The 23,757-nt window shown below is 53.4% G+C and overlaps 1 protein-coding gene across 1 annotated transcript; it reads right to left on the bottom strand.

Annotated features, from left to right (window-relative positions):
* Window positions 1–3,075: 3,075 nt before the first annotated feature.
* On the bottom strand, window positions 3,076–4,809 carry HMX3 (H6 family homeobox 3). Its single transcript, XM_055345835.1, has 2 exons — window positions 4,404–4,809; window positions 3,076–3,764 (listed from the first exon to the last, which is right to left on the bottom strand). The coding sequence occupies exons 1-2, from the start codon at window positions 4,807–4,809 to the stop codon at window positions 3,076–3,078; spliced, it is 1,095 nt and encodes a 364-aa protein (XP_055201810.1).
* Between the last annotated feature and the right edge of the window lie 18,948 nt (window positions 4,810–23,757).

Below are 23,757 nucleotides of genomic sequence, written 5' to 3'. Positions count from 1 at the left end.
AAACTGTATGTGCGGGGAACCAGTTATTTCTTGACTTTGTAAAGACTGGGTCAGTCAAGAACCGTTTTCTAGAATCCAAACACAAATAAAGAAGTATTTTCTTGGCGTTTGATAGCATCATGTTCTGGCTGTAAAATCTAAGGACATGTTTGCTATTGCAACATTATTTTTAATGAGCTGTTATTGGCCTGTCCCACAGTTAGTATTGCCAACAGTAAAAGGCATCACTCTGTTTGCAGGTAACACAAGGAACAACATATTTTGACCCCGAATTTCTGTTTATTTTTCATTTACGACACATGCCCTCGTTTTTATTCCAAACCACAGGGAAATAAAGGGAGATCTATCTTCACTGAGGTTCAGGCTAAAATTGTGCCATAAATACGCATGCCAGTTTATTTGGGGGCAGTTTCCCATCAATAGAAAATGAGACTCAACATTTCAGCCATAGTAGACTCAACTGTGTCGATCGGGTTTGTGGAACCCAGCAAAGCGGGGATGGGAGCGCGTGCAGGCGCTCCCCAGCGGACGCGCCAGGCGGTTGTGCTCTTCGGGATCTTCACCGTCTACAGGTTCTTCATCTCCCCCTTCTGGCTCCCCAGCTTCAAACGTGCCCTGCCAGGAGCTGGGCGTGCAGACCCCATGCTCTAAGGCGAGCAGCCGAGCGGTTGGCTAGGAGCGCCCGAGCACCTGCTTCTGCCGGCAGCTCCCAGCCCGGCACACCTCCGCCCGCTGCCCGCTGCCCACCGAGCGCGTGGGAACCTCTAGCATTGCGCTTCCAGGCCTGGGACGGACAGGGACAGCAGATCGGAGAGGCCGCCCTGGAGGCGTTGGGCGCCAGTGGACAGGAAAGGGCCTGGCCGGGAGGAGACAAAGTCCTTTCAGTGGCCGATGCCACAGTCGGATGGTCTCCGTTTGCTGGCACTGCGCACACCAGGACCGCGCCCGCACCCGAGCCACCCCGGGAGAGCCGCAGCTCCTGCAGGCCTGCGGATGCCTGGCCTCCCTGGGCCTGCCTTCTCGCAATCTGTCTTCTCCCAGCCGGACTCCGCGCCCCGCCTCTGGCCACAGCTGAATTCTAAGTTCACTCTCCTTTCCTCTTCCCGCCCCTGCCCCGAGATGCCACCGAGCGCAGCACCCTCCAGACCCGCTGACGGGTGCCCGGGAACGTCCTGCCCAGAAGCTCTCAGCTCCTGGAGGAACCGCGGCCTGGGAACGGAATGCGAGGCTGCAGGCAGCGCGGCGGGCGGGCGGGAATTTATCAGCCATCTCCCAGCTCCCGGCTGCCGCTTCCCTCAATTTCTCAAACTAGATAAGCCTAGGGCCTCGCCCCTTCCGCCCGGCCAGCTCTCCTGAGCCAGCGCTTTGCAAGCCCAGAAAGACCCTGGGCAGAGGGAGCAGCCCTGGTCGCGAACAAAGCCGCCTCTGTCTCTGCCGCCTCCTGGATTATGGGGACGTGCGTCCAGGTCGAACTCGGGCGAGCGCACAGGCAGCCAGAGAGCCAGGCGGAGAAGAGTTTCAGAGACACCTGTCTGCGGAAAATCGGCCGAAGTTACACACTCTGGCAACACGAAACGCGTCACTTTTCTTTTCTTTTTAATTAATTCGATTTCACGACAACATTAAATGTAACAATATTTTGTGGGCTTTTTTTCTCTTTTTCTTAAAAAGGGACTGAACCCCGGGCAGTGACGAGGGAGACTGGGGGGGGGGGGAGGGTTAGGGTGGGGGAGAGAACAAGCTATCGCAGAACAACAGGTGTAGCCGACAGAAAGAAAACAGATTGGGTGGCAGAGCGAGGAGCCCTGTGGAGTCGAGGGTGAACTTTACAAGAAATCTGTACATATATCAAATAAGTTAAAATTCTCCTAAATTGATTGTCCTTCACTTAAAGCGCTCCAGTATGCCTATCTTACTCCTTTGAGCATCGCTACCTATCATCGTTGTTTCTTTCCTCCCTCCCCCTTTCCCCTTCTTAATTTTTTCCTCCTAAACGAATGACCAGGATTACACCGTGAAAACGTCTGCTTCTCTCCGTGGAGAAAGAGGCAGGGCTCTCAGGAAATTTTGTACAATATTGCACAGGTCAAAAGTACAACAGTTACTGCAGAACAAAAAGGGGGAGAGGATAGAAGACAGATTTTTTTTTTAAAATATATTGAAATCACTCTCTCAAAACAGGGAACCAAGCGATAATAGTAATAATAATAATAATAATAATAATAATAATAATAATTTACCAACAAATGAAATCCCCCAAATAAATGCTGCTAATAAATAAGATCACTCACACCGGGCCAGATGTGGAGGTGTTTCAATCATCAGAAGTCTAATTTCGGGCTGTCTTGTCTTTTCCCTTTAAACACCTAGAGAATCCTTCAGTCACAAAATGGGACAGATGAAGAGGTCAACTGCAACACACCTCTGCGGGGGAGGAAAAGCGGCCTGAGCCCGCCTTCCCATCAGAGGCTTCTCAGATTCTGAAAACTGGGGAGGATCCCTAGGGCTGGAGAGGAGAACCACACCCAGAAATCCAGGAATGAAAGTAGGATGATGTGGATTCCCTCCTTTCTCTCTCTCTCTCTCTCTCTCTCTGGACTTCTGGAGACAGTTCTATAGAAAATGAATACACCAGAGGGCTTTAGGTTTTTGCGGCTTATCTCTCTTCTATAAAAATAAAACCAAAAAGCCACAGCGCAATGCAAATTGGAGGGGTAGGAAGGGGGGGGCGGTGGCGCGGTGCGTAGAGTCGCACCTTTTGCCAAAGCTTTCGGACGAAATATTTGACCCGGGGGAGCTTGTCTTTTTCCCTGCTCTTTTCTTAATAGAACCAAAACCAAAAACGTTAAGAGGGGGAAGCGCCTCGAATCCGTTAGGGGTGAATTGCACGAGGATGCGTTGCCGATACTTACAAAAAACGCTACCGATCGGGGGAGGGGAGGCCGGGGCGGCGCGCCGGAGCCCGGGTCCCCGAAGGCCGCCGGACGTCCTGGCGCCCTCGGCCCGGCGCAGTCCGCTCCGGGATCTGGGAAGGCGGCCGGGCGCCCCGTCCTCCTCCCCCTCCCCCGTCGGGCCTCAGACCGGCCGTAGCAGCGGCACGGAGGAGACCACGGGGTGCGAGTAGTACACGGGGTGCGGGAAGGTGAGCAGCGGCTGGCTGACCGGCACCGGGGCCCCCGCGGCGGCGGCGGCGGCGGCGGCGGCGGCCGCGCCCTCGGCGGCCGAGTTCTCGTGGTAGAGGATGGGCACCCGCACGATGCGCTGCGCCGCGGCGTGGCTCAGGTTGGCCGCCTCCAGCTCGGCCGCCAGCTGCCGCTTCCACTTGTTGCGGCGGTTCTGGAACCAGATCTTGACCTGGGTCTCGGTGAGGTGCAGCGACGCGGCCAGGCCGGCGCGCTCCGAGCTGCTCAGGTAGCGCTTCATGTCGAAGGTGGACTCGAGCTGGAAGACCTGGCTGCGCGAGAAGACCGTGCGCGTCTTCTTCTTGCGGCACGCGGGCTTCTTGTCGGGGCTCTCGGCGCCCTTCTTCCAGTCCTCGGCGCCCGGCGTCGCGGCCGCCGCCCCCACGCTCGCCCCGGCCGCTGCGGGCGCCGCCTCGCCCTCCTTCTTGCCTTCCTCGGAGTCGCTCTCCTCCAGGACGATCTCGTCCGGGCTCTTGGAGTCCAGCTCCTTGTGGTCGGGGCCGGCCTTGAGCAGCGGCTCGGGGGAGTCGCGGTCGGTCCCCGAGGCGGGGGAGGAGTCTCGCAGGAGGGCCTTCTCCGAAGCTGGGGAGAGACAGACAGACGGACGCACACGCACACGGACACGGACACGCACACGGACACAGCCTTCAGCGGGGCCTGGCGCCTGGGCGGCCGCACGCTCAATCCGCGCCCCGGGCCTCGGGGCCTCGCGCCTCCCTCGGGCCTCCTTGCTGGCCGGGCCCGGGTCGGGCCTGCGCATCCTGGGATCCCCTTTCTCCCGCGGGCGGGCGGGACACCCGCACGGTGGCAGGGCGGCCACTGGGCGTCTTTTCCCTTAGACGTCCCGCCAGGGCCCCACGGGGACATTCGCGGCGGGCCTGGGCCCACCGGGTCACCGCCTCCATCCGCGCCCTGTCCCCGGCCCCTGCCGGCCGCAGCCCGCCCCCCCCCCCCGGCCCCTGCCCCAGGCCACGCCGCGCCCCGGGCCCCAGCTCCACCTCTCTTCTCACCAAGTGGGATTGGACTCCCCGGGCAGCGCAGCCGAGCGCGCGGGGCGGCAGAGGCCAACCGGGGCCCGGGGAGGTTGGCCGAGCAGCGGGTCGGAGGGCGCGGGGGTCCCGGGTGGAGGCGGGAGGCGGGAGGCGGGAGGCGGCGCGGGGCGGGGCGGGGATGCTACCGGCGCGCGGGGAGGACCGCGGGAGTTCAAAGAGAGGTCGGTACCTTCAGGTCGCGAGAGGTGGCCGCCGGCGGGGGTCAGGGTGTAGGGGTACCACCAGGCCGGGGAGCGCTCCAGGTAGTGCGCGGGCAGGGCAAACCTCTGCGCCGGGATCTCAAAGCGGGGGAAAGCCAGGTCGCCCACCTGCGAGAGCGCGAAGCCCGCGGCGCCCTCCAGAGCCCCCTTGGCCGCGGCGGCGGCGGCGGCGGCGGCGGCGGCCGCGGCCGAGGCCGAGACCGGCGCGAAGAGCGTCCGTGGGGGCGGCTGCGGCTTAGGGGGCGGCCGGTGGTGGTCTCCGTTGAGCAGGTTCTTGATGGAGAACGGGGACTCCTTGGGCGCGGCAGGAGGGGGCGGCGGCGGCGGGGGCTGCGCGCTAGCGGTGCCGGGGGCGTCCGGCCCGGGCTCCGGCATGGTCCCCTCTCCTCCGGGTCCCGGGGAGGGAGGGATCGGGGCAGGCGGGCGGCCGGGCGGAAATCAGACCATAAACGGCACTCAACTACGGGGCGCAAAGTCGGGGGCCGCCCCGGGCGCAAATCCGGCGGCGCGAGGGCGGGGTGAGGGCCCGGCCGGGGCGGGCTCGCATGTGGGAGGGGTGCCGAGGGGCGGGCAGCGGCCCGGCGGGGCTCGGAGGGAGCGAGGCGGCTCGGCGGCGGCGGCGGCGGCGGCGGCGGCGGCGGCGGCTCCCGGGGAGGCGGCGGCAGGAGCGGTCCCCGGCTTGGGGCTGCGTCAATCCGGCGCCGGATGCTAATGATGAAATCAAAATGTCATCCAAGTTAAATGCGGGGAGTATACGGCGATTGGGCGCGTACAATGGCAAATGGGATTAGGCAGGCGAAGGCGCAGCCGAGCCCGGGCCCCGCAGCCGCCTCCGCCACCGCCCCCTCCTCGCCTCCGCTCGGATTTTGGCGCTTTGGCTTCGGGCTATAAGAGCCTGCCTGTTATTGGCTTTATATAGTCCAATTAGGCAGCAAATGAGGACAAGCCTATTAGCACAAAAGGATATTGGCTCCCGCTAAAGAGGCCCTCGGAGCGCGCCGGCGAGCGCAGGAGGCGAGCGGGGGACCGAGCCGGCGGCGCCCCCGGCCGGCGCGCACTGACAGCCGAGGCGCCCGGAGCCCGCGCCTTCCTCTCCCCCCTGCGGTCCGGGGACCCGCTTCCAGCCGCCCGGCCCGCGGGAGGGGGAAGGGGCGGGCCTGGCCCGCTCGGGTCACCTCGGGGTTATCCGCGCTCGCAGCTGCCGATCCCCGCCCCCCCAGGGGCTGGACCGGGTCCCGCCGCCCCCGCGCCGCCGGAGAGCCACGCGGCCCCGGCCCCCGGCCCCCGGGAGGCAGGGCGCGACCTCCCGCCCGCGGCGAAGTCAGCACTTTCCTACCCTTGGGGGTCCGGCGGCCTCAGCGTGTTCCCCAAAGCCTGCTAAGGGCGCGGCCACGGAGAGGGGGACTTGGGTTCCAGCCTAACCGATAGGAAGGGAATCGGGGTGTAAGTCGTTGCACTGCATCAGCGGGCTCAGGCATCCGCTTGGCCTTGGCCTTTGGCCCCGCCCGGGAAACCGAAGTGAGTCTTCCCTCTGAGCAGGAGTGGGTGTGCGTCTTGGCGCACCCGCGTGTGCGCGCAGAACGGGCTAACGCCCGCGGGGCCCCTGCCCGGGCTGCTAAGGCAGCAGCGTCGCGGCACCGACGGCTGCGCCCCGGAGAGCCCCTTCTTCTCGGCCGGCGGCCCGAGGCCGCGCTTTCTCCCGGGACGTCTCTCCTGCCGGCGTCTGGAGCTGCCTAAAGCTTTAGCCGGGGCCGTGCGAACCGAAGGCACAGCGGCGGGACCGTCCTCGGCCGTGCCCGTGGCGGTGGGACCGCAGCCTGTCCCCCAGGGCCTCCAGGTCCCTAGAGAACCCTGCTGGGCCTCTGAGGGACAGCTGGGCGGGCGGAAGGTCACTCTACTCCACCGGCTTTCAGAAACAACTCCCCAGGTTGCACCCAAAGCCCATAAGGCAGGCGGCATTTAAGACTCTAGATTTAAGCATCAAATAAAGTAGGATTGCTTGTGGGGTCCCTTCCCGGGAGACAGCTCCGTGGTCAGAGAAAGGCAGCAAAATGGCCATCCCTCCTCCTCCCATTGTGAGCTTCCATATACCCAAGGTCTTTTCATGGCCTCTTCACTTCCCCGTTGCCTTCCCCCCACCCCCTTTCCTTTCCTTAGATTCATCCCTCGGCTCAGTCCAGGCCACCCTGCTTTGGCAGGTGCAACCGCCTCGGTTCCCCAGTACAGACGTGGGTATGTATTATTTTCTGATCCGAGGCTTCAGCCTCCCCGCCCCCCCCCCAATCTCAATGGGCGCATTTAATGCTTCTTTCAGCAAACGTTCATCTACGGTAGTGGACCCTAGTTTTGCTTTGGGAACCTGGAAGCATTGTAAATGGGGCTTCCATAAACAATCATTATTCTCATTATTACTCCCTTGAGTTTGTAGGGAGCCTTTAATGGAATGCAAAACGCCCCACGTCCGAAATCTGACTTTGAAATCAGTCACCGCCCTGAGACTCAAGCAGGGTGGGTCTCACACTCGTGTTTTACAGATGGAACAGGGCTCCCGGGGAGGAGACTGGGACAAGGTCACCCAGTCGGCGCTGGACTCCAGGAGTCATTTTCTCTCCAACTGCAGAAAGAGCTCGATGCGCGCAGGTCTCCGCAGGTTGGGGTGGGCTTGGCCGGGACCCGCCCGCCCCGCGGCGGAGGCGTTGGGAGGGAGGCCCGTGCGTGTGTTCGCGCGTGTCGTGGGAGCTCTCCCATCCGGAGCGGGCGCGCGCAAAGTTGGCCAAAGTTCTGATGCGTGGAAGCCGCTTTGGAACTGAGACAAGCAGAAAAGCTGCTCATCTCCCGGGGAATAAGAAGCGGCCGGCAGACGTCGCTGAAAAGTTGTGGCTGGGGAAGTGGGCTTTTTTCTGATCGCAACTTGAGGACTAGACCCCGATGGGAAGGGGTCGAGGCTGGCGGGGGCAGAGTGCGGGACAGCCGGTGGCGTCGCTACCCGAACCTCACTCTCTCGTCTCCCCTCCCGGGGGCGCGCAGGTGCGCAGGTGCGCAGGTGCGCTGGTGTGCGCGCGTGTGTGTGCGTGTGTGTGTGTTGACCAGAAATAGGAGTTTATCGGGTGTCAGGCCCCTCTGCCCGTACCCCGAGTTTCAGGGATGCTGGGCTTGAACAGCCAGTTGCACAGAGTAAATCTTCTCTTCCTTTCCGCAGCCAGAAAGCTCGGGGCCGCGGGGCCCCCGGCGCGGACACAGCCCTTCACTCGCCCTCTGGCGAGGGGTGTGGCCTCCGCTTACTCACGCCCGGGGCTCCATTCAACGGCGGGCAAGCAGCGCCCTCTAAGGGACAAGCTCTAAAGCAAACCCGGGGGCTCCGCGGGAGAAACCACAGTCCTGGCGAAAAGCATTTAAATGGCCATTGCTGTCTTACCCTTGGGGCCTCAGCTAGAGAACAAAAGCGTTTTTTCCCTCTGGATTCCGAAACAGAAAGTGAGATCGACTGCAGATCACTGCCTATCTTTACCTGGCCACCGTAGGAAGAGGTCTCACCTGCTTCCCACCAGCCTCCCCTCCCTTCCTGCCCCTGTTCTAAGGGCCCGTTTTCTGTTCCTGCTGGCAACTGATCCCTGAGGTGCCCATCCGGGCTGCAGGCTAGATGTGAGCCCCTGGAAGGGCCACTGGTGCTCAGTAAGCACTTGAGTTCCTGTCTGAATGCCTGAGTGAATGAATGAATGTGTGCATGCATGAATGAATGAATTCACAGTTCCCATTGTCTCACTGATTATGGTTCTTCAGATCGCCCAATCATATCCAATAGCATTTTTCAAAAAGTTTAATAAGAACCTGAGGTCCTTTGATGACACGTTTTTCAATATCCAAAGGAGCCCCCGTGATAGGACTCCTGGAGGGGACTTTCACAGGCTGATCCTGGGTGGATAGGATGCTAGTAATTAGCACTCAACTTTTACAGAAAGGAATGAGGCCTGGCAAAGGAGTGTTTAGAACGGTGTTCTCACCTGCCTCCCCGCCCCCCAGGATGACCACCACACACACAGAACACAGCTATACATATATGCACACTTACACGTAAGTGTAAGTACTCCTTACAGTAAGGAGTTCCCCTAGGACTTTCCAAAGAATAAGGAATTTCCATATTCTTCAGAACTTCACCTGCTTTCCTCCACGGGCTGTTCCTCCTTGGAATAGCCCACCTGCTTACCCATGGAGTGGGGACGGTCTACTGGTTTTAGCTAAGGCTACCTCCCAGGCATGGAGGCCGCCTACACAGACAGCGGGCACTAGTCCTGATGGCCACACTTTAGCACTTAACCCTTCTGACCAGCAGGTCCTTGATTTGTAGGCAGAATGGATAAAAGCCCAGAGTTATGATCTTGGGGAAACTGTGCCACAGCCCACATGTGCTTTGGCCCCCTTTATTGGAAAGTCCTCCCATCTGTTCTAGTGCTGCCAGGAATGCTGCCCAAGACCCCTCCCTGTGTCTAATGATTGTGACTCTGAATGGGTCACATCTGCATCCCCACTCAAGTATAATTTCCTTAGAGTGGCTGAATGTCTAGCCCTTTCCCGAGAGTTAAGGGTGACAATTACATGGAGGTAATATCAGTGAAAGGTCATTGAGTCCCCCCTATATAGTAGGTGAGGTCGGTAGGTGCTATTATTTTTCCTCTTTGACAGAAAAGGAAACTGAGGCACAGAGAGTATGACAAAGGAAAGGTAGAAAGAGTCTTCAAGGACAGTGAGCCTCAGGGTGTTGTTACAAGGACAGCACAGGCATACAGCAAGCGCTATGTAAGCAGGGCCTCTCTCTGGTTGATGTTATCCTTTATTCAGTTTTTAGGGTGAGCCCAGAATGGGCCAGAAATACATTCTTCCAGGGTTTCTCCAAGAAAGCAGTCTTATAAGGGAGAGATGCTCCAGGAATTGTTGCCTTGCCCCAAGGAGGCCTTACTCTACTATCAAGGAGCAAGCTAGCCCTCCCATCCCTGACCCCCTTTCTCTACCTAGTTCCCTTGTCTTCTTAAAAAGCCTTTCTCTCCAGGGCACTTGAGTGGCTGCCTTCAGCTCAGGTCATGATCTCGGGGTCCTGGGATAGAGCCCCACGTCCCTCCCTGCTCAGTGGGGAGTCTTTTCCTTCTGCCCTTCCCTCCCACCCCCTGCTTGTGCTCACTCTCACTCTCAAATAAATAAACAAAATCTTTTTTTAAAAAAGTCTTTCTCTCCAAGCAAGAATGTCTCATATGCCCAAATGTGTGTGTGTGTGTGTGTGTGTGTGTAGCATTTGGCCCTACTGTATCTTACTATTTGTGTTTGGATATTTTGTGGAATCTGGCTAATAATTTGCTGTGACCTTGACAAGGGTTTGAACTGCTCTGTGTCCCGGCCTCTCCATCTGAAAGATATCAGGGTGCACCAAAATGACCCTACTAGGAAAACAAGGCAGGTCACCCCTTGTGTCTTAGAAGAAGATACTCATCGTAGAAAAGGCTTCACAAGCTATCAGATTCCACCCTTTGATCTTCCCCACTCTTGAGTCCGGCCCTCAGAGAACACTTGTGCCCTCCCCACCTCCACTCGGAGGGAGGCTCCTATCTGGGATGCTGCAGAAGGCCCACTGTGGACACAGGCACTCTTCTTTGGTTTCTCTCACATTGCTAGGACAGGCTGGGATTTCTAAAGCAAGTCTTGCTAGATACCAAGAATATCACCATAATGTATCCAATAAATGTTTATTGAGCACCTAATATGTGCCAAACTTGGGTCTAGGTACTTGAGATGCCTCAGTGAGCAAAACAAAGTTCCCTTGGGATCCCTGGGTGGCGCAGTGGTTTGGCGCCTGCCTTTGGCCCAGGGCGCGATCCTGGAGACCCGGGATCAAATCCCATGTCAGGCTCCCGGTGCATGGAGCCTGCTTCTCCCTCTGCCTGTGTCTCTGCCTCTCTTTCTCTCTGTGTGTGTGACTATCATAAATAAATAAAAATTAAAAAAAAAAGAATGGCACTAACTTCTGCCATCTACCCAAGATATTTAAAAAAACAAAACAAAACAAAACAAAAAAAACAAAGTTCCCTGCCCCTGGGGAGCTTACGTTCTAGTGGGGGGAACAAAAATTATAAATTATAAACTGTGTGAGGGGGCGATAACTATTATGGGGACAAACCTCAAGGGGAACCGGGCACTGAGGTGGGGGAGAGGATGTTGCAGCATCACATCAGGTGGTCAGATGAGGCTGCCTGAGAAGGTAAGGTTCAAGCAAAGACTCCGAGAAGGTGTGGTATTAGACTGTGTTCCAGAAGGAAGGAAGTGCTTAGGGGCTCGAGGCAGGAGGCCTGGTGTGTTCAAGGAGCTGCACAGCTGTGTGGCCAAAGAGAACATAGTAAGTGAGATAGGAAACATCAGAGTTGACAAACACATGGGCCCCTGGAGGCCTTGGTAGGAATTTTGTGCTTTATTCTGAGCAAAATAGGAGGACCACCACAGAACTGTAGGTTTTAAAAAATCAGCTTTTGGGGCACCTGGGTGGCTCAGTGGGTTAAGTGTCTGACTCTTAATTTTTGGCTCAGGTCATGATCTCAGGGTCGTGAGATCAAGCCCCCTGTCTGGCTCCATGCTGGGTGTGGAACCTGCTTAAGATTCTGTTTCTCTCTCTCTCTCTCTCTCTCTCCCTCTCCTTCCCTCTTCTCCCCACTCCACCTCCCCAAAATCAGCTTTTTTGAGGACAATGTACTGCGGCCAAGAAATGCACACATTCTGAGAGTACAGTCAGACAAACTTGGACAAGCGATTTCAGTCAGGTGGTATGACGGTGCGGTCAGCAGTGGTTTCCTGGAGGAAGTGCTCAGCTAGGATCTTGATGGGCCCGTTATCAGGCAGAGAAGAGAGAAGGGCAAAGAGGCAGAGGACACAGCCAGGACACGGCCATAGAGATTGGAAAAGGGCTCCGCATGCTGGGGAGGGGACACAGAAGGCTGGAGGGGCAAGCTGAAACCTGACCAGAGAAGCTGCTTCCCTTGCGTGGGCCCTTGACTTCCTGCATCAAAATCAGCAAGACTCCACCAAACCCACTGGTTCACGTGGTGGTGGTGGTGGTGGTGGTGAGTCACAGGCTCAGGAATCTGCCTTTCTCGTTAGCTGGGATAGGCAGACTTCTCGTGTGATCCGTGAATTCGTTTCCTCCGGCTGCTCTAATAGAAAGCCACAATCTAGGGTGGTTCCAGAAATTTATTCTTTCAAAGTTCTGGAGGCTATAAATCTGAAATCGGGGAGTTGGCAGGACCAGGCTACCTGTGAGGCTCTAGAGAAGAATCTGTTCTAGGAAGGAATGCCTCTCTCCCAGCGTCTGGTGACATCTGGCAATCCTTGTTGTTCCTTGGCCTGTAGCTTTGTCACCCTGATTTCTGGCTCTGACTTTACATGGCTGTCTTCCCTGTATTATGTGTGTCCCTGTGTCTTTACATGGTCTTTTTATCAGGACACTGGTCCATGGATTTAGGGTCCACTCTAACCCAATATCATCTCATCTAACTTGATTTATATCTTCTACTTGCAAAGACCTTATTTCCAAAGAAGGCTACATTCGAAAGTACTGGGAGTTAGGACTCCAGCATATCTATTTGGGGGACACGACAGCCCCCAGTGATACCTGCCTCTTGGTATCCCCAACCTTGTGTAATCCCCTCCGCTTGAGTGTGGGCTGGGCCTACCTATTAACTTCATTCTAACCAAGACAATACAGCAAAGGTGAAGGATGTCACTTCCATGACTAGATAACATCTGTCTTATCTGACTCCATTGCCTTGTCAGCTTGCATACTTTGATGGACAAAGGGCAACCTCTTGAAAAGGTAGGCAGTGGGGGGCCATGGAAGGATTTTCAACAGGAAGCAAGAGGACGTGATTGGGTTTAAGTTCTAGAAAGGTCGTTTGAATAAGTTGAAGGATTTGTCTGAGAAGGGAGGGACAGAAAGCTGGGAAGTCCAAGATCAAGGTGCCAGCTGATCTGGTGTCTGCTGAGAGACCTCTTCCTGGTTGGCAGAAAGCCACCATCTTGCTGTGCCCTCACATGGCAGACAGAGCCCTCATGGCCATTATGCGGGCTCCATTCTAATTACCTTTGCACAGCCCCATCTCCAAATACAATCACACTGGGGATTAGGACTTCAACTTATGAACTTGGAGTGGGAGAGGAGGACACGATTCAGTGCATTGCAACAAGGAAGCCAGGATCCAGGTAGGGTCAGAACTGAGGTACCACAGAGATCCTGGTGCTTCTAGAATTCTCCAGAGCCCCCCGGCCAGGCCTCATATGTGCTGCACTTTGAAAAGCACTTTCCCACCCAACCTCCCACATCTTCTTCATGACCCTGTGGTCAAGGGTATTTATTACTCCCTCTCACAAAACACAACGAAAATACTAAGTCTCAGGAAAGTTGACAACTTGCCTTCTTCCTCTTCCTCATCCGATTTGCTGAGCCTTTACTTCTCTGACAGCTTGGTACAAATCCATTCATTAGAAGTCAGCACCAGGCCCTCAGATGCTGAGAATCATGCCAGATTGAGCTAAGGTCTTGACGCAGGGCTCAGAGTTTTGCCACGATATCACAAAAGAAAGTTCTCTCTTTGAAGTTATGTTGGGCCTGACGGGGAATGGGAATTCAGCTGCTACGCAGGGAGCAGCATAGAACAAGTGGTTTCAAATCTAAAGCAAGGCAGACCTTACTTTCATCCCCACCTGGCTAATTCTGGGCTGCAGGGATTTCGGCGAGCGGTCTGCTTCCCTGTCACCTGGGTCTCCTTATCTGGATGATGGCCATAACAGTGCCCACCTCGTGGACAGCCATGGGGCTGAGATGAAGTCATGAGTGTGGAGTGCTCAGCATGGTATCTGGCCGGTCCCTGCTCAGTGAATGGTAGCAGATCAGTGTTGGGTGTGTGGATGGAGGGAAGGAGGGAGGTGACGGGGGTCTATTGGTCCATGCAGGCTGCCACAACTAAGATACCATAGACCAGGGGAGCTGAGACAGCAAATATTTGTGTCTCATGGTTTGGAAGGCTGGAAGTTTAAGATCAGGGTGTCAGCATGGCTGGGTTCTAGTGAGACCCTGCTCCTGGTCTACAGACAGTTGTTTCCTTGTTGTATCCTCCCATGGCAGAAAGAGAAATCTCTCTCATGTCATGCCTCTTATAAGGGCACTCATCCCATTCATGAGGGCTTCCCCCTAATGACCTGGTCACCTCTTAGAGGCCCCTCCTCCAGAGACCATCACCTTGGAGGTTAGGGCTTTGACATATGGACTTGAGCCGGCGGGGGGGGGGGGGGCTGGATACAAATACTCAGCCCATTACAGGAGGAGGTGCTTGGAGCCTGGATCTGGGTCAGTCCTAGTTGTTGCTGACCACCTGGGTGGCATGAGGAAGTCATCTCTTCTCTGGAGTGCTCAATTGTCCCTGTTTCCTCATCCGCAAGGTGAAGGGTTGCACTAGACAGATCCAGCTCCCAAGTGCTGTGATTTTGCTGTGTCCTTTTCTCACGTCCCTGAGAAACTCCTGCAGATTAGACACAATTGAAAAAGAAGAGCATTCCCACACTCGCTGTTCACAACTGACCTTTGCCGAGGCTGGTTCTCTCAGAAACACCAGGCAGAAGGAAGTCATCCCCAGACATGAGTTTGCCCCAATTTTCTCCATAAATAGGAGGTCCTAAAGTAACTCTGGCCCTGGAGATTCCTCCTTGAAAGGTGTCAGCATTTTCTAAAACTCTGAAAGGGTTGTAATGATTGATCAGATAAACTGTTTCCCCCTGAAGTATGCAGGATAGTGTGATTTGTGTGGTTTGCACACTGACACTCTCCGTGGTGTATGTTGTTTTCCTGCAACACAGGATGTCTAGAAGGCTGAAAACTTAAGCGCAACTTGGCAAACATGTATTAAGCAACTACTGTGTGTCCCACCCCCTTGAAGGGGTTGATCAGGTTGTGCCCTCTGGGAACTTATCATCTAGGGCAGGAAACAGGGACCACAACTAGCTATAAAATCAAGTTGGGACAGGATGAGTGCCGGCGTGGAGATAGAGAGAAAGCAGCAGGTGACATTTGAGAAATTTGAGGTGAATTCTGAAGAGGGGGCTCTGGGGGCAGCTGTCTTGGAATTTCTCGTGGCCAGGGCAAGGAGAGGAGGATAGCATGGAAGCCAGGTCTTTAAGGTGGAGGAGATTTCAACAAACATGGACTGGAGGCCATAGAGGGCATTCCTGGGAGAGAGGACAGCATGTATAGAGACCCAAACCCTTGCAGATGGAGGATGGGGTTGTCCCATCTGTGGTATGTGGGAGCAAGAGTTTGCTGTAAAGGCAGATTGTGGGCCCACCATGAGAATCCTAACATGCAGCTAGGGATCTGGGATATTCTTGCAGCAGTGGGGAGCCAGAGAAGGTGTTGGAGCAAGGGCATGGCAGGATTAGAGCTGTAGTTCATGAAGAGAAATCTGCCTTCAGAGTGAGGCTAGGTGGGAGCAGAGAGAGTCTGGTGGCTAGGAGACCATGCAGGTTGTGGCTACCGTTCAGGAGAGAGATTATGAGGATCTGAACAGGGAGGCAGCTTGGGGATGGAAGGAGGGATTCAACTTGAGACTCATCAAGAAGCCAGAGCCACAGGACCTGCTAACTGATTACACAGAGAAGTCAGGGAGAGGAAAGAGCTGAATGCGCTTGAGAGTGCAGCGTCTAGGAGGTCGATCATAAATTACTGAATTTCCACAATTCGCAGACACTATCAATCTTAAAATACACCATCAATTTTGTAACAGCCTTTTAGGTAAAAAAAACAACATGAAATCACTGCAATAAATATACACTCTAATTGTCATTCTTATCTCAATTTCAGAAATATGAAGTATAAAAGCGTATCTACTTAGAAATGCCATCATTTAGAAGAACGTAGAACATAGAAGAAAACCTGGTTTGAGGCGGTGGTGGATGAAATTGCTGTTCAAAATAGCCCGTCCAGGGGAGGTTTGCTCCTCCCACTTCAGCTTGGCCATCCAACTTGACCCGGGACTTCCTTGGGCCTTAGGATGATGCGTGCACTTCCAAGCTTGTCCCTTGACTTCAGGTCTGGCCATCTTGCTTTGCTTGGGCCAAGGAGGTGGTAGCAGGCACGTCGCAAGCAGAGACTGAAAATGTAATTGTATGGTGAGCCTTGCCCTCTTATGCCATAAGAGAGCTTCTCCGGGGCAGCTGTGCTCTTTCAGCTTAGGCCTCACACCAGACAGACCAGGGCCCAACCTCTGGTGGGGAGCCAAGTCGGATGGGCCACTCAGCTTGAGGTAGAGCTCAAGTCCACCAGCTCACGTATTACACGGTGATTGGTCCAGAGCGGGATTATAATGAATATTGGGTTTAGATGTGTTGGGTAGAGAGGCCCAATTAGAATAATGGAAAACAACAAGACAGAGGGAACGATGGTCTACCCGCCATATTCTGGGCCTGACCCATTCCAGACTCACAATAGCTCTGGAGTTTCAAACACAATGCTACAAAAGTGACCGATAGTACATTCCTACATATGTGCATATAGATCATAATTTGAGAACTTTAATGCAGCTGTGTAATGCCCAAACATTTACCTGTCCTAAAACTGGAGTGATTTGCGATGTTCCTATGTCCAGTTCCACCTGGTTTCTATTTTGTCAACTGGATCACTGTGGCATCAGTATTCGATGTTCCACAGCCCCCATGAGTTAGATGGTGGGGCACACGCTCCAACAAGATTAACATTTCTCGAGGACTTTCTGAGTGCCAGGTGCCAGCCTGTGCTCTGGGGAGACAGGGACGATAATAGGACAAAGGAGGGCCCTGATCTCCTAGGGTTCGCACTCTGGTGGGGAAGCCAAACTAGTTGATGGGATAAACAAGATTTCTGACTTTGTTTTTTTTTTTTTAAAGATTTTATTTATTTATTATTTATTCATGATAGAGAGAGAGAGACAGAGACAGAGACAGAGACAGAGACACAGGCAGAAGAAGCAGGCTCCATGCAGGGAGCCTGACATGGGACTCGATCCTGGGTCTCCAGGATAGCGCCCTGGGCCAAAGGCAGGCGTTAAACCGCTGAGCCACCCAGGGATCCCCAAGATTTCAGACTTTGAAAAAAGAATAAGTAGGATAATGATATGATTTTTTAAATTATTTATTCATGAGAGACACAGAGGCAGAGACAGAGGCAGAGGGAGAAGCAGGCTCCTCACAGGGACCCTGATGTGGGACTCGATCCCCAGAGCCAAAGGCAGATGCTCAACCACTGAGCCACCCAGGCATCCCAGAATTTTTATTTATTTATTTTAAGTAGGCTCTACGCCCAACATGGGGCTTAAACTCATGACCGTGAGATCAAGAGTCATATGCTTACTCATTGAGCCACTCGGGTGTCCCTATGATATGATGTTTTAATGTCCAACAGTAAAAATAATTCTCCTGTTTGATGGTTCTACTGTTCAGCCTCCCATACGATTTCACCTTAACTGTAGATTAAATTTCCAGATTGCCAAATTTAGAGATTAAGCCCAGTGAGCAGGGCAAACCTTTAGCAAAAGTGACATTTTTCTCCGTCACCCTCTCATCAAAATGTCCTGGGCATCGACTCCGAGGCAGGCACTGGTGAGGCACATGTGGGAGGAATGTTACCGCATGCAATGATCTCCAGTCTGCAAGATTATACCCAAGGAAGCAGAAGCTGATCAACCTGCCCAAGGACCCAAAGCTGGGATGGGCTGGATTGACGTGTGAATTCCAAGCACAGCAATTTTTTTTTCACAGACCCCTGCTGCCTTCTCTGTGCCCGTGGCCTTACGCTCTCACTCCCAGCATGAAATGGACCTCAGGCTATTGAGACACCTCCTTGCCCGGGGGGTTGCCCCTCTCTTTCCCTCCCCAGCCTGCATTCCCAGTAGCCATGCTTGAAACATGCAGCAATGCCCACTGACTGGAAGTATTTGGACATGTTTTTGGTTCTGTTTATATTTTTAAAGATTTTATTTATTTATTTGACAGAGAGAGAGGGAGAGAGCACAAATAGGCAGAGTGTCAGGCAGAGGGAGAGGGAGAAGGAGGCTCTCCACCGAGCAGGAAGCCCAATGCCGGGCTGGATCCCAGGACCCTGAGCCAAGGAAGACACTTAGCGGACTGAGCCACCAGGCACCCCTGGACATGTTTTTCTAGCCACATGCATGATGAAGTGAAGGAAGCAGATCTGGAGGAAGAGAAGCAAGAAGTTGCCTAACAGAGAGGAGCCGGTACTATCCCTGGTTGCACTCACTCACCTGAGGCCTGGCTGCGTTTCCATCTTTAGGCTCTGTGTATCCTTATATTAATTTCCCTTTTGTGCTTATGCTGGCTTGAAAACATATTCTCACCTGTCAATTTGACTGATTGACAGTTTGACTGATTCTTACTCGAGTGTGCATGACTAAAAAAACGCTCCCTATTTCTAGTGTGTGTTTATACACCAGGAGACAGTCGTGATGCTAAATGCTTCATGTACGTTATCTGACTTTAAGCCTATGCTCTTAAATTTATGCTACCCCATGTCCTGGTAGAGAATATCCTTAAGTAGGAAGTTGTAAGCTTGGGATGTCAGACCTGAGCAGTCAGCCTGGGCTTGGAGGGTTGGGGAGAGTCTGAGCAGGTGCAACCTGCAAAGGCTCGTTGGCTGACCCAGCTGAGAGGCCTGAGGCAGTGCAGACACCTCATAAGTGTTTTCTCTCAGCAAATCCTGGTTGTACCGTTAGGGCATGGCCTCTACTCCCTTATGTTGTCCAGGTGTTTGTTTGGTTTAATATTTTATTTTTATTATTTTTATTTTTTAATATTTTATTTTAAATTTGTTTTAAGTAGGCTCTACCCTAACATGGGGCTTGAACTCACGACCCCAGGAGTCTCATGCTCCACTGACTGAGCCAGCCAGGTGCCCCAGCTGCACAGGTGTTTCATTCCACAAAGGGCACAGGCCAGCATGGCTACCCCAGGAAGCGTGTGTTGGGTCCTTCGAGCTATCCAAGAGCTTCTTGAGGTAGGAGAAGCTGTGAGATTTGGCTGGGCAGGCATGCTTCTGCTTCTTCCTGTAAGACCGTGAGGTCTGCACAGAGGCCATAGTGAAGTGGCACTGCCCATGACCTGGACAACATCCGCCCCCTTCTTCCTGGGGACTAAGGTGAGACAGTGTGGGCGTGGGCATCCCTCGTGCCAGAGCGGTCCAGGACCCTTTGCACTTCACTCACTGCTTCCATCGTTCTGTCCAGACCATAGCTCTGCTGGGTGGGATGCCCTGTGTGGGAAGGAGGGGCCGGGGGAGGTGGCTCTGCAACCGGACTGTCTGGGTTTGAGTTCTGTCCCTGCTGCTTACCAGCTGCGTGAATGAGGACAAAGTGCTTAACTGCTCTGTGCCTCAATTATCCACTTGTAAAATAGGGATAATATGAGTACCTTCTCCCTAGAGCTGCTGAGGGGATCAGATGAGAGAATGTGTGGAAGTGTCTCGTGGAAGTGTCCTGCATGCACTCCATAAACGCCAGCTGTTGGTGACAGGCGGGATGAGTGTTCCTATTTTGTCTGCTTCATAGATGATGGCCCTGAGGCATAGACGGGCGTGAGGCCTGCCAAGGTCACTCAGCTACACAGCCATCACCCCAGATCGGGGCCCCCCAAAGCAGATCCTGAGGCAAGGATTTGCTTGATTATGGTAGTGGTCCTATGGGGACTGGGAAGGGTGGGAAGAGCTGGGCAGGGAAGACAAGTCAGGTGCAACCTTAGGTCAAGTTCTGCAGTGGGTGGGCTTGTTCCGATCCCATTGGGGAGCCCCACCCCTGTGGGGAAGCCCCAATGAGTCAGTTATGCCTCCAAGTGCCCTAGTCAGAGGCAAAGGTGCTGCACTTGTCATGCTCCTGCTTCCCCCGGGCAGTCTGGGTGAGGCCACCCTGGGGCGACACAAAGTCCCAGGCACCAACTTGGAGCAGCCTTATCATTCGGGCAAAGTGGCTCCAGTAGCCCCCACGGCAGTCTTCCCAAAAAGTCACAGGTGCTTGTCGTGGGAAGCAGCTCCGAGGTGGCGTGGGCCGGATGTGTGTGCACAGGATCTGGGGATCTGGCTGGAGCGCCAGCACCCACCTACTCAGTGGTGGAGGCAGGACCCCAATCTGTAGCTTCTGGATTTAAGTTTCCTCTGCCCCAGGCCACTCCATCTCTTAAACCACCTAATCCAGCGAGCCGTGCACCAAGACAGCCTCCATCCTTCCGCATTTGCCCTTTTGGGGGCTACCCGCTGGCTTTCCCCCATTTTGGTAGCAATATTGAGACAATGGGGAAGCACTCCCGCTCCTGGACAAAACCAGGCCTCTCTCCTCAATCCGTGCCTTGTCTTTGCAAATTTGTGGCAACCATTTCAGTTGGAACGTATGACAATTAAATCGTTAAGAGTTCCGATGCCGGATTAATTACCCAGTAGAAAAGGGATCAATTGTGTAAATATATCATTTATGTAATGAGTCCTGGCTGTGATTTAGATGTCCAGATTGGTTTTTCTTCTAGCTTCTGTCCTGAAAACAAGTCTAGCCTTCGGGCCAGGGCCACACAAACAGCTTCTATTAGGTCCAAATCCAGAGCATTAAGTGGCCCAAATAGACAGGTGGGGGCAGGTGATACAGGGGGCCGAGAATGTGGGAAAATTGGAGCAATTTGCCAAAATGAGCCAAGTTCTTCCTATTATTCCTCGTGTCTCTGCAGAAAATTACTTGTCAGAAACAGGGAGTGGAAGTTCAACATCCCTTTCCACGGCACTTCGGGCGCGGCCCATTTCATACCCCTCCACCCCCTCCGCCACCCGCTGCAGTCCAATTGTGGCAGCCTTTCCTGGAAAAAGGGGCCAGCGGCAGGCTCCAGAAGGTCGCAGAGACCCCAAATATTTAACATTCGTGGGATCATCAGAGCCGGCCAGCTCTGCTTGCCCAGCCCGTGGACCAGGGAGCAAATTCACTTCTGCGCTGCTTTTAGCCAACGCATCAGGTGGGTCCCTCCAGGGGGGAAGCTGCTTCAAATATTTTTAATCCATTGAACACTCTTTATCGAACATTCACTTTGTGTTATTGTGTCCCTCCTTCCCTCTGCAAGAGCCACCTCAGCCAAGTGCCCACCAACTCCGGACCTCCCAGGGAGCCTCCCTCCTCCTCCTCTTCCTCTCCTCCTCCTCCTCCTCCTCCTCCTCCTTCTTCTTCTTCTTCTGATTTATTTATTTATTCATGAGAGACACACACAGAGAGAGAGAGAGACATAGGCAGAGGGAGGAGCAGGCTCCATGCACGGAGCCCAATAGGGGACTTGATCCCAGGACCCCTGGATTACACCAAAGACAGATGCTGAACCACTGAACCACCCAGGCGCCCCAGGAGCCTCCCTGCTCTGAGATCCTCCCTGCTCTGCACCCAGCCTTTTCCTTCTCTGAAAGTGAGCTGGCTGGAGTTCTCTCCCCAGCTCTGATCCAAGGAAGTGGGGGCGGAGGAGACCCTGAACTGACCTTGCAAGGCTTTTGCCTCCCTGAGACTCAGTTTCCTGATTTGAATAACAAGCCCACGACTTTGTGATTATAAGATCCTCCCAGCCCAGCTCCTTCTGGGTGGGATACATTCAAGATATCTATCCTGGGGGAAGAGGGGTAGAAGCACAGGCTTGATTTTGGAGGGTGAAACATGGAACATAAATGGTCCAGAAAGCCTTGGCCTTGGGGAAAATGAGATTGGAGGGGGCAATTATGCATCAAATGCCACGTATTTGTCACGATTTCATTGCTTAATTGATGTTTTATTGCTCCCACTGACACGTGTGATCGAAATGAGATTGCATTTACAGGAGGGGAAGTGAAATTTATTTCTGCTTGTATCTTAATGGGTGGAATAAAGTGTCAATTAAACAATGAAGATGACATATATTTGATGTATGATCTGGAGAAGGAATATTACTCACTAAAATGTTATTTCACAACTTACAGTAATGGAGCACCTGGCAATAAGGAGAGGCACAGTTCACACATTTTCCATTATTTAAAAATAGCAAAAAAATGTACATTATTAAATAGTACCAGAAAATTTTACTTTTAATAGCATAGTGTAAGAATTGTACCAGTAGGTGTCCTGCTGAGTTACCCAGCTAATGAGTAACAGGTGTGGGACGGGGAAATGGGAGAGGTGATCTTGAAAAGGAGACAGACTAAGAACTCAGACTAAGAACTCGGGAAGCCACAATCATAATGGGAGCTGCTACTGAGCTCCTGTGTGCCAGGCTCTGTGCTGAACCTAACCTTGATCCTAAACCTTGCAGTAACCTGCTTTACAGGCAAGGAAGCTGGGGCTCAGACACTCTGCCTGAAGTCATACAGCAAATAGGCAGAAATTCAGGATTTGAACTCAGGTCAGCTTGACTCCAAGGGTCCTCTCTTTCCTTTGTGCCAGCAGATATGTAACAGACACCTGCGGAGAATGTTTTGTGAAGACAGAGACAAAGGTGAGGGAGGAAGGAGTTTGGGTAAGATCCAAGGCCATTGGAGGAGAGTAGAGATGGAGGAAATAGTAGTCACAAGGAAGCACATGGAAAATTCTGGAAAAAAGGAGAACTAGCAGGGACGTATATATGAGCTATGTGCTTCTCATTAAGAGAAGCTAGGTTCAGAAGTTAGGTTATGGGGACACCTATGTGGCTCAGCAGTTGAGCATCTGCGTTTGGCTCGGGGCATGATCCTGGGGTTCCGGGTTGGAGTCCCACATCGGGCTTCCTGCATGGAGTCTGCTTCTTCCTCGGCCTGTGTCTCTGCCTCTCTCTCTCTCTCTCATGAATAGATGGATAAAATCTTTAAAAAAAAGAAAAAGAAGTTAGGTTATGATAACAAACAGATTACACTCTCAAACAAATGCAAATGAAAACATCAACAAAATACCTTTTAATAAAGTAGCAAAGCTAAGAGGGAAGGATAATGCTTGATGCTGGTGAAGATGAAGAGAAATATTTTTGCGTCACTATTGGGAATTTATATTCAGTGTAAGTTTTCCAGAAAAAAAAAAAGTTGGTGTGGGTTTCTGTTTGTCCTGAAATCTAAGGACAAAGTGATTGTCAAATCAATTCAAATAAGTTTGTTTGAGCAAATAATAGTAGATTGGGAATTCACTTAGTGGTGAACCTGATGGTTAAGAATAAATTAAACTGAGACACCTGGGTGGCTCAGTGGTTGAGCGTCTGCCTTCAGCCCAGGGCGTGATCCTGGAGTCCTGGGATCGAGCCCCACATCGGGCTCCCTGTATGGAGCCTGCTTCTCCCTCTGCCTGTGTCTCTGCCTCTCTCTGTGTCTCTTGTGAACAAATAAATAAATAAGTCTTAAAAAAAAAAAGAATAAATTAAACTGGCGTGCCCTGCCAAGACCAGCCACCCCAGTCAAACAGTGGATGAATCTACCCCCACAGATTCCATCTGGATATCAGAAATGGGTTAATATGTGTGCAGAGGAGTTATTATTATTTTGTTAGCATGGCAGGACCTAGCTAAATGCACAACTGGATGTAGAATTTGGCTCATTTGTAAACCTGGTGATCTCTTTTTTGAGAAGTTAACAATGTGGATGAAGTTAGTTTTTTGTTTTTGTTTGGTTCTGTTTGGTTTTTGGCAGAGGGAAGAGCAAGAATCTTGTTTTATTTCAATCGTATTTAACTTGAAAGAACCATGAGAAAAGAATGGCCCGGTGTCTGCCCCCAGCTTCCCAGGTCGGTGAACTGGTTTGGAGTCCTGAAAGGGAGAGGGGCTTGGGACAGAAACTCAAGGAAGGTGCGATTTCCATGCAGCATTGAAGAGAGTCTGGGCCCAGGTATAGAACCAGAGGCCAGTCTCGTACCTGCTGACAGAGGTGACATCTGGTGCCTCCAGGTACAGGCTCATGGTGGGCCCAGGGGAAATGGCAGTGGGATCCAGCAGAGAGAAATTCTTTGGAAGGGTATAGGGCAATTCAAGAAGAGGTGGGAAGGCTGGAGACCTGGCTCAGAAAAAAGCGGGTGCCTGAGGAGTCTAGACAGTTGTGTGCACACAGCAGGCCAGAAGCTCTTCCTAGTCAGAGCTTGGCTGCTGCAGGGGCTGCCAGCACGGGTCTCCCCCGGCACGGGGGTCCCCCAGCACCGCCACCAGCTTCTGCTGCCAACAACCGCCAACTGTCCTGCCCCCCTCCCAAGACCAGAGTCCCAGCAGGAGCGCCTGATTGATTAAAGCCCAGGTTATGTGACACGCCCTTGCCACCAAGGATGG

The sequence above is a fragment of the Nyctereutes procyonoides genome, unplaced genomic scaffold (assembly GCF_905146905.1).
Source record: "Nyctereutes procyonoides isolate TBG_1078 unplaced genomic scaffold, NYPRO_anot_genome, whole genome shotgun sequence".
NCBI lineage: Eukaryota > Metazoa > Chordata > Mammalia > Carnivora > Canidae > Nyctereutes > Nyctereutes procyonoides.
The sequence above is the reverse complement of the archived record's forward strand: the minus strand, read 5'-3'. Positions and strand labels throughout refer to the sequence as shown.

What these genes read in the sequence shown, in the direction of transcription:
- HMX3 (XM_055345835.1), bottom strand. Translation starts at nt 4,809, where the DNA reads ATGCCGGAGCCCGGGCCGGACGCCCCCGGCACCGCTAGCGCGCAGCCC. An exon ending in CCACCTCTCGCGACCTGAAG is followed by an intron (nt 3,765 to 4,403) that starts GTACCGACCTCT and finishes GTCTCTCCCCAG; the next exon opens with CTTCGGAGAAGGCCCTCCTG.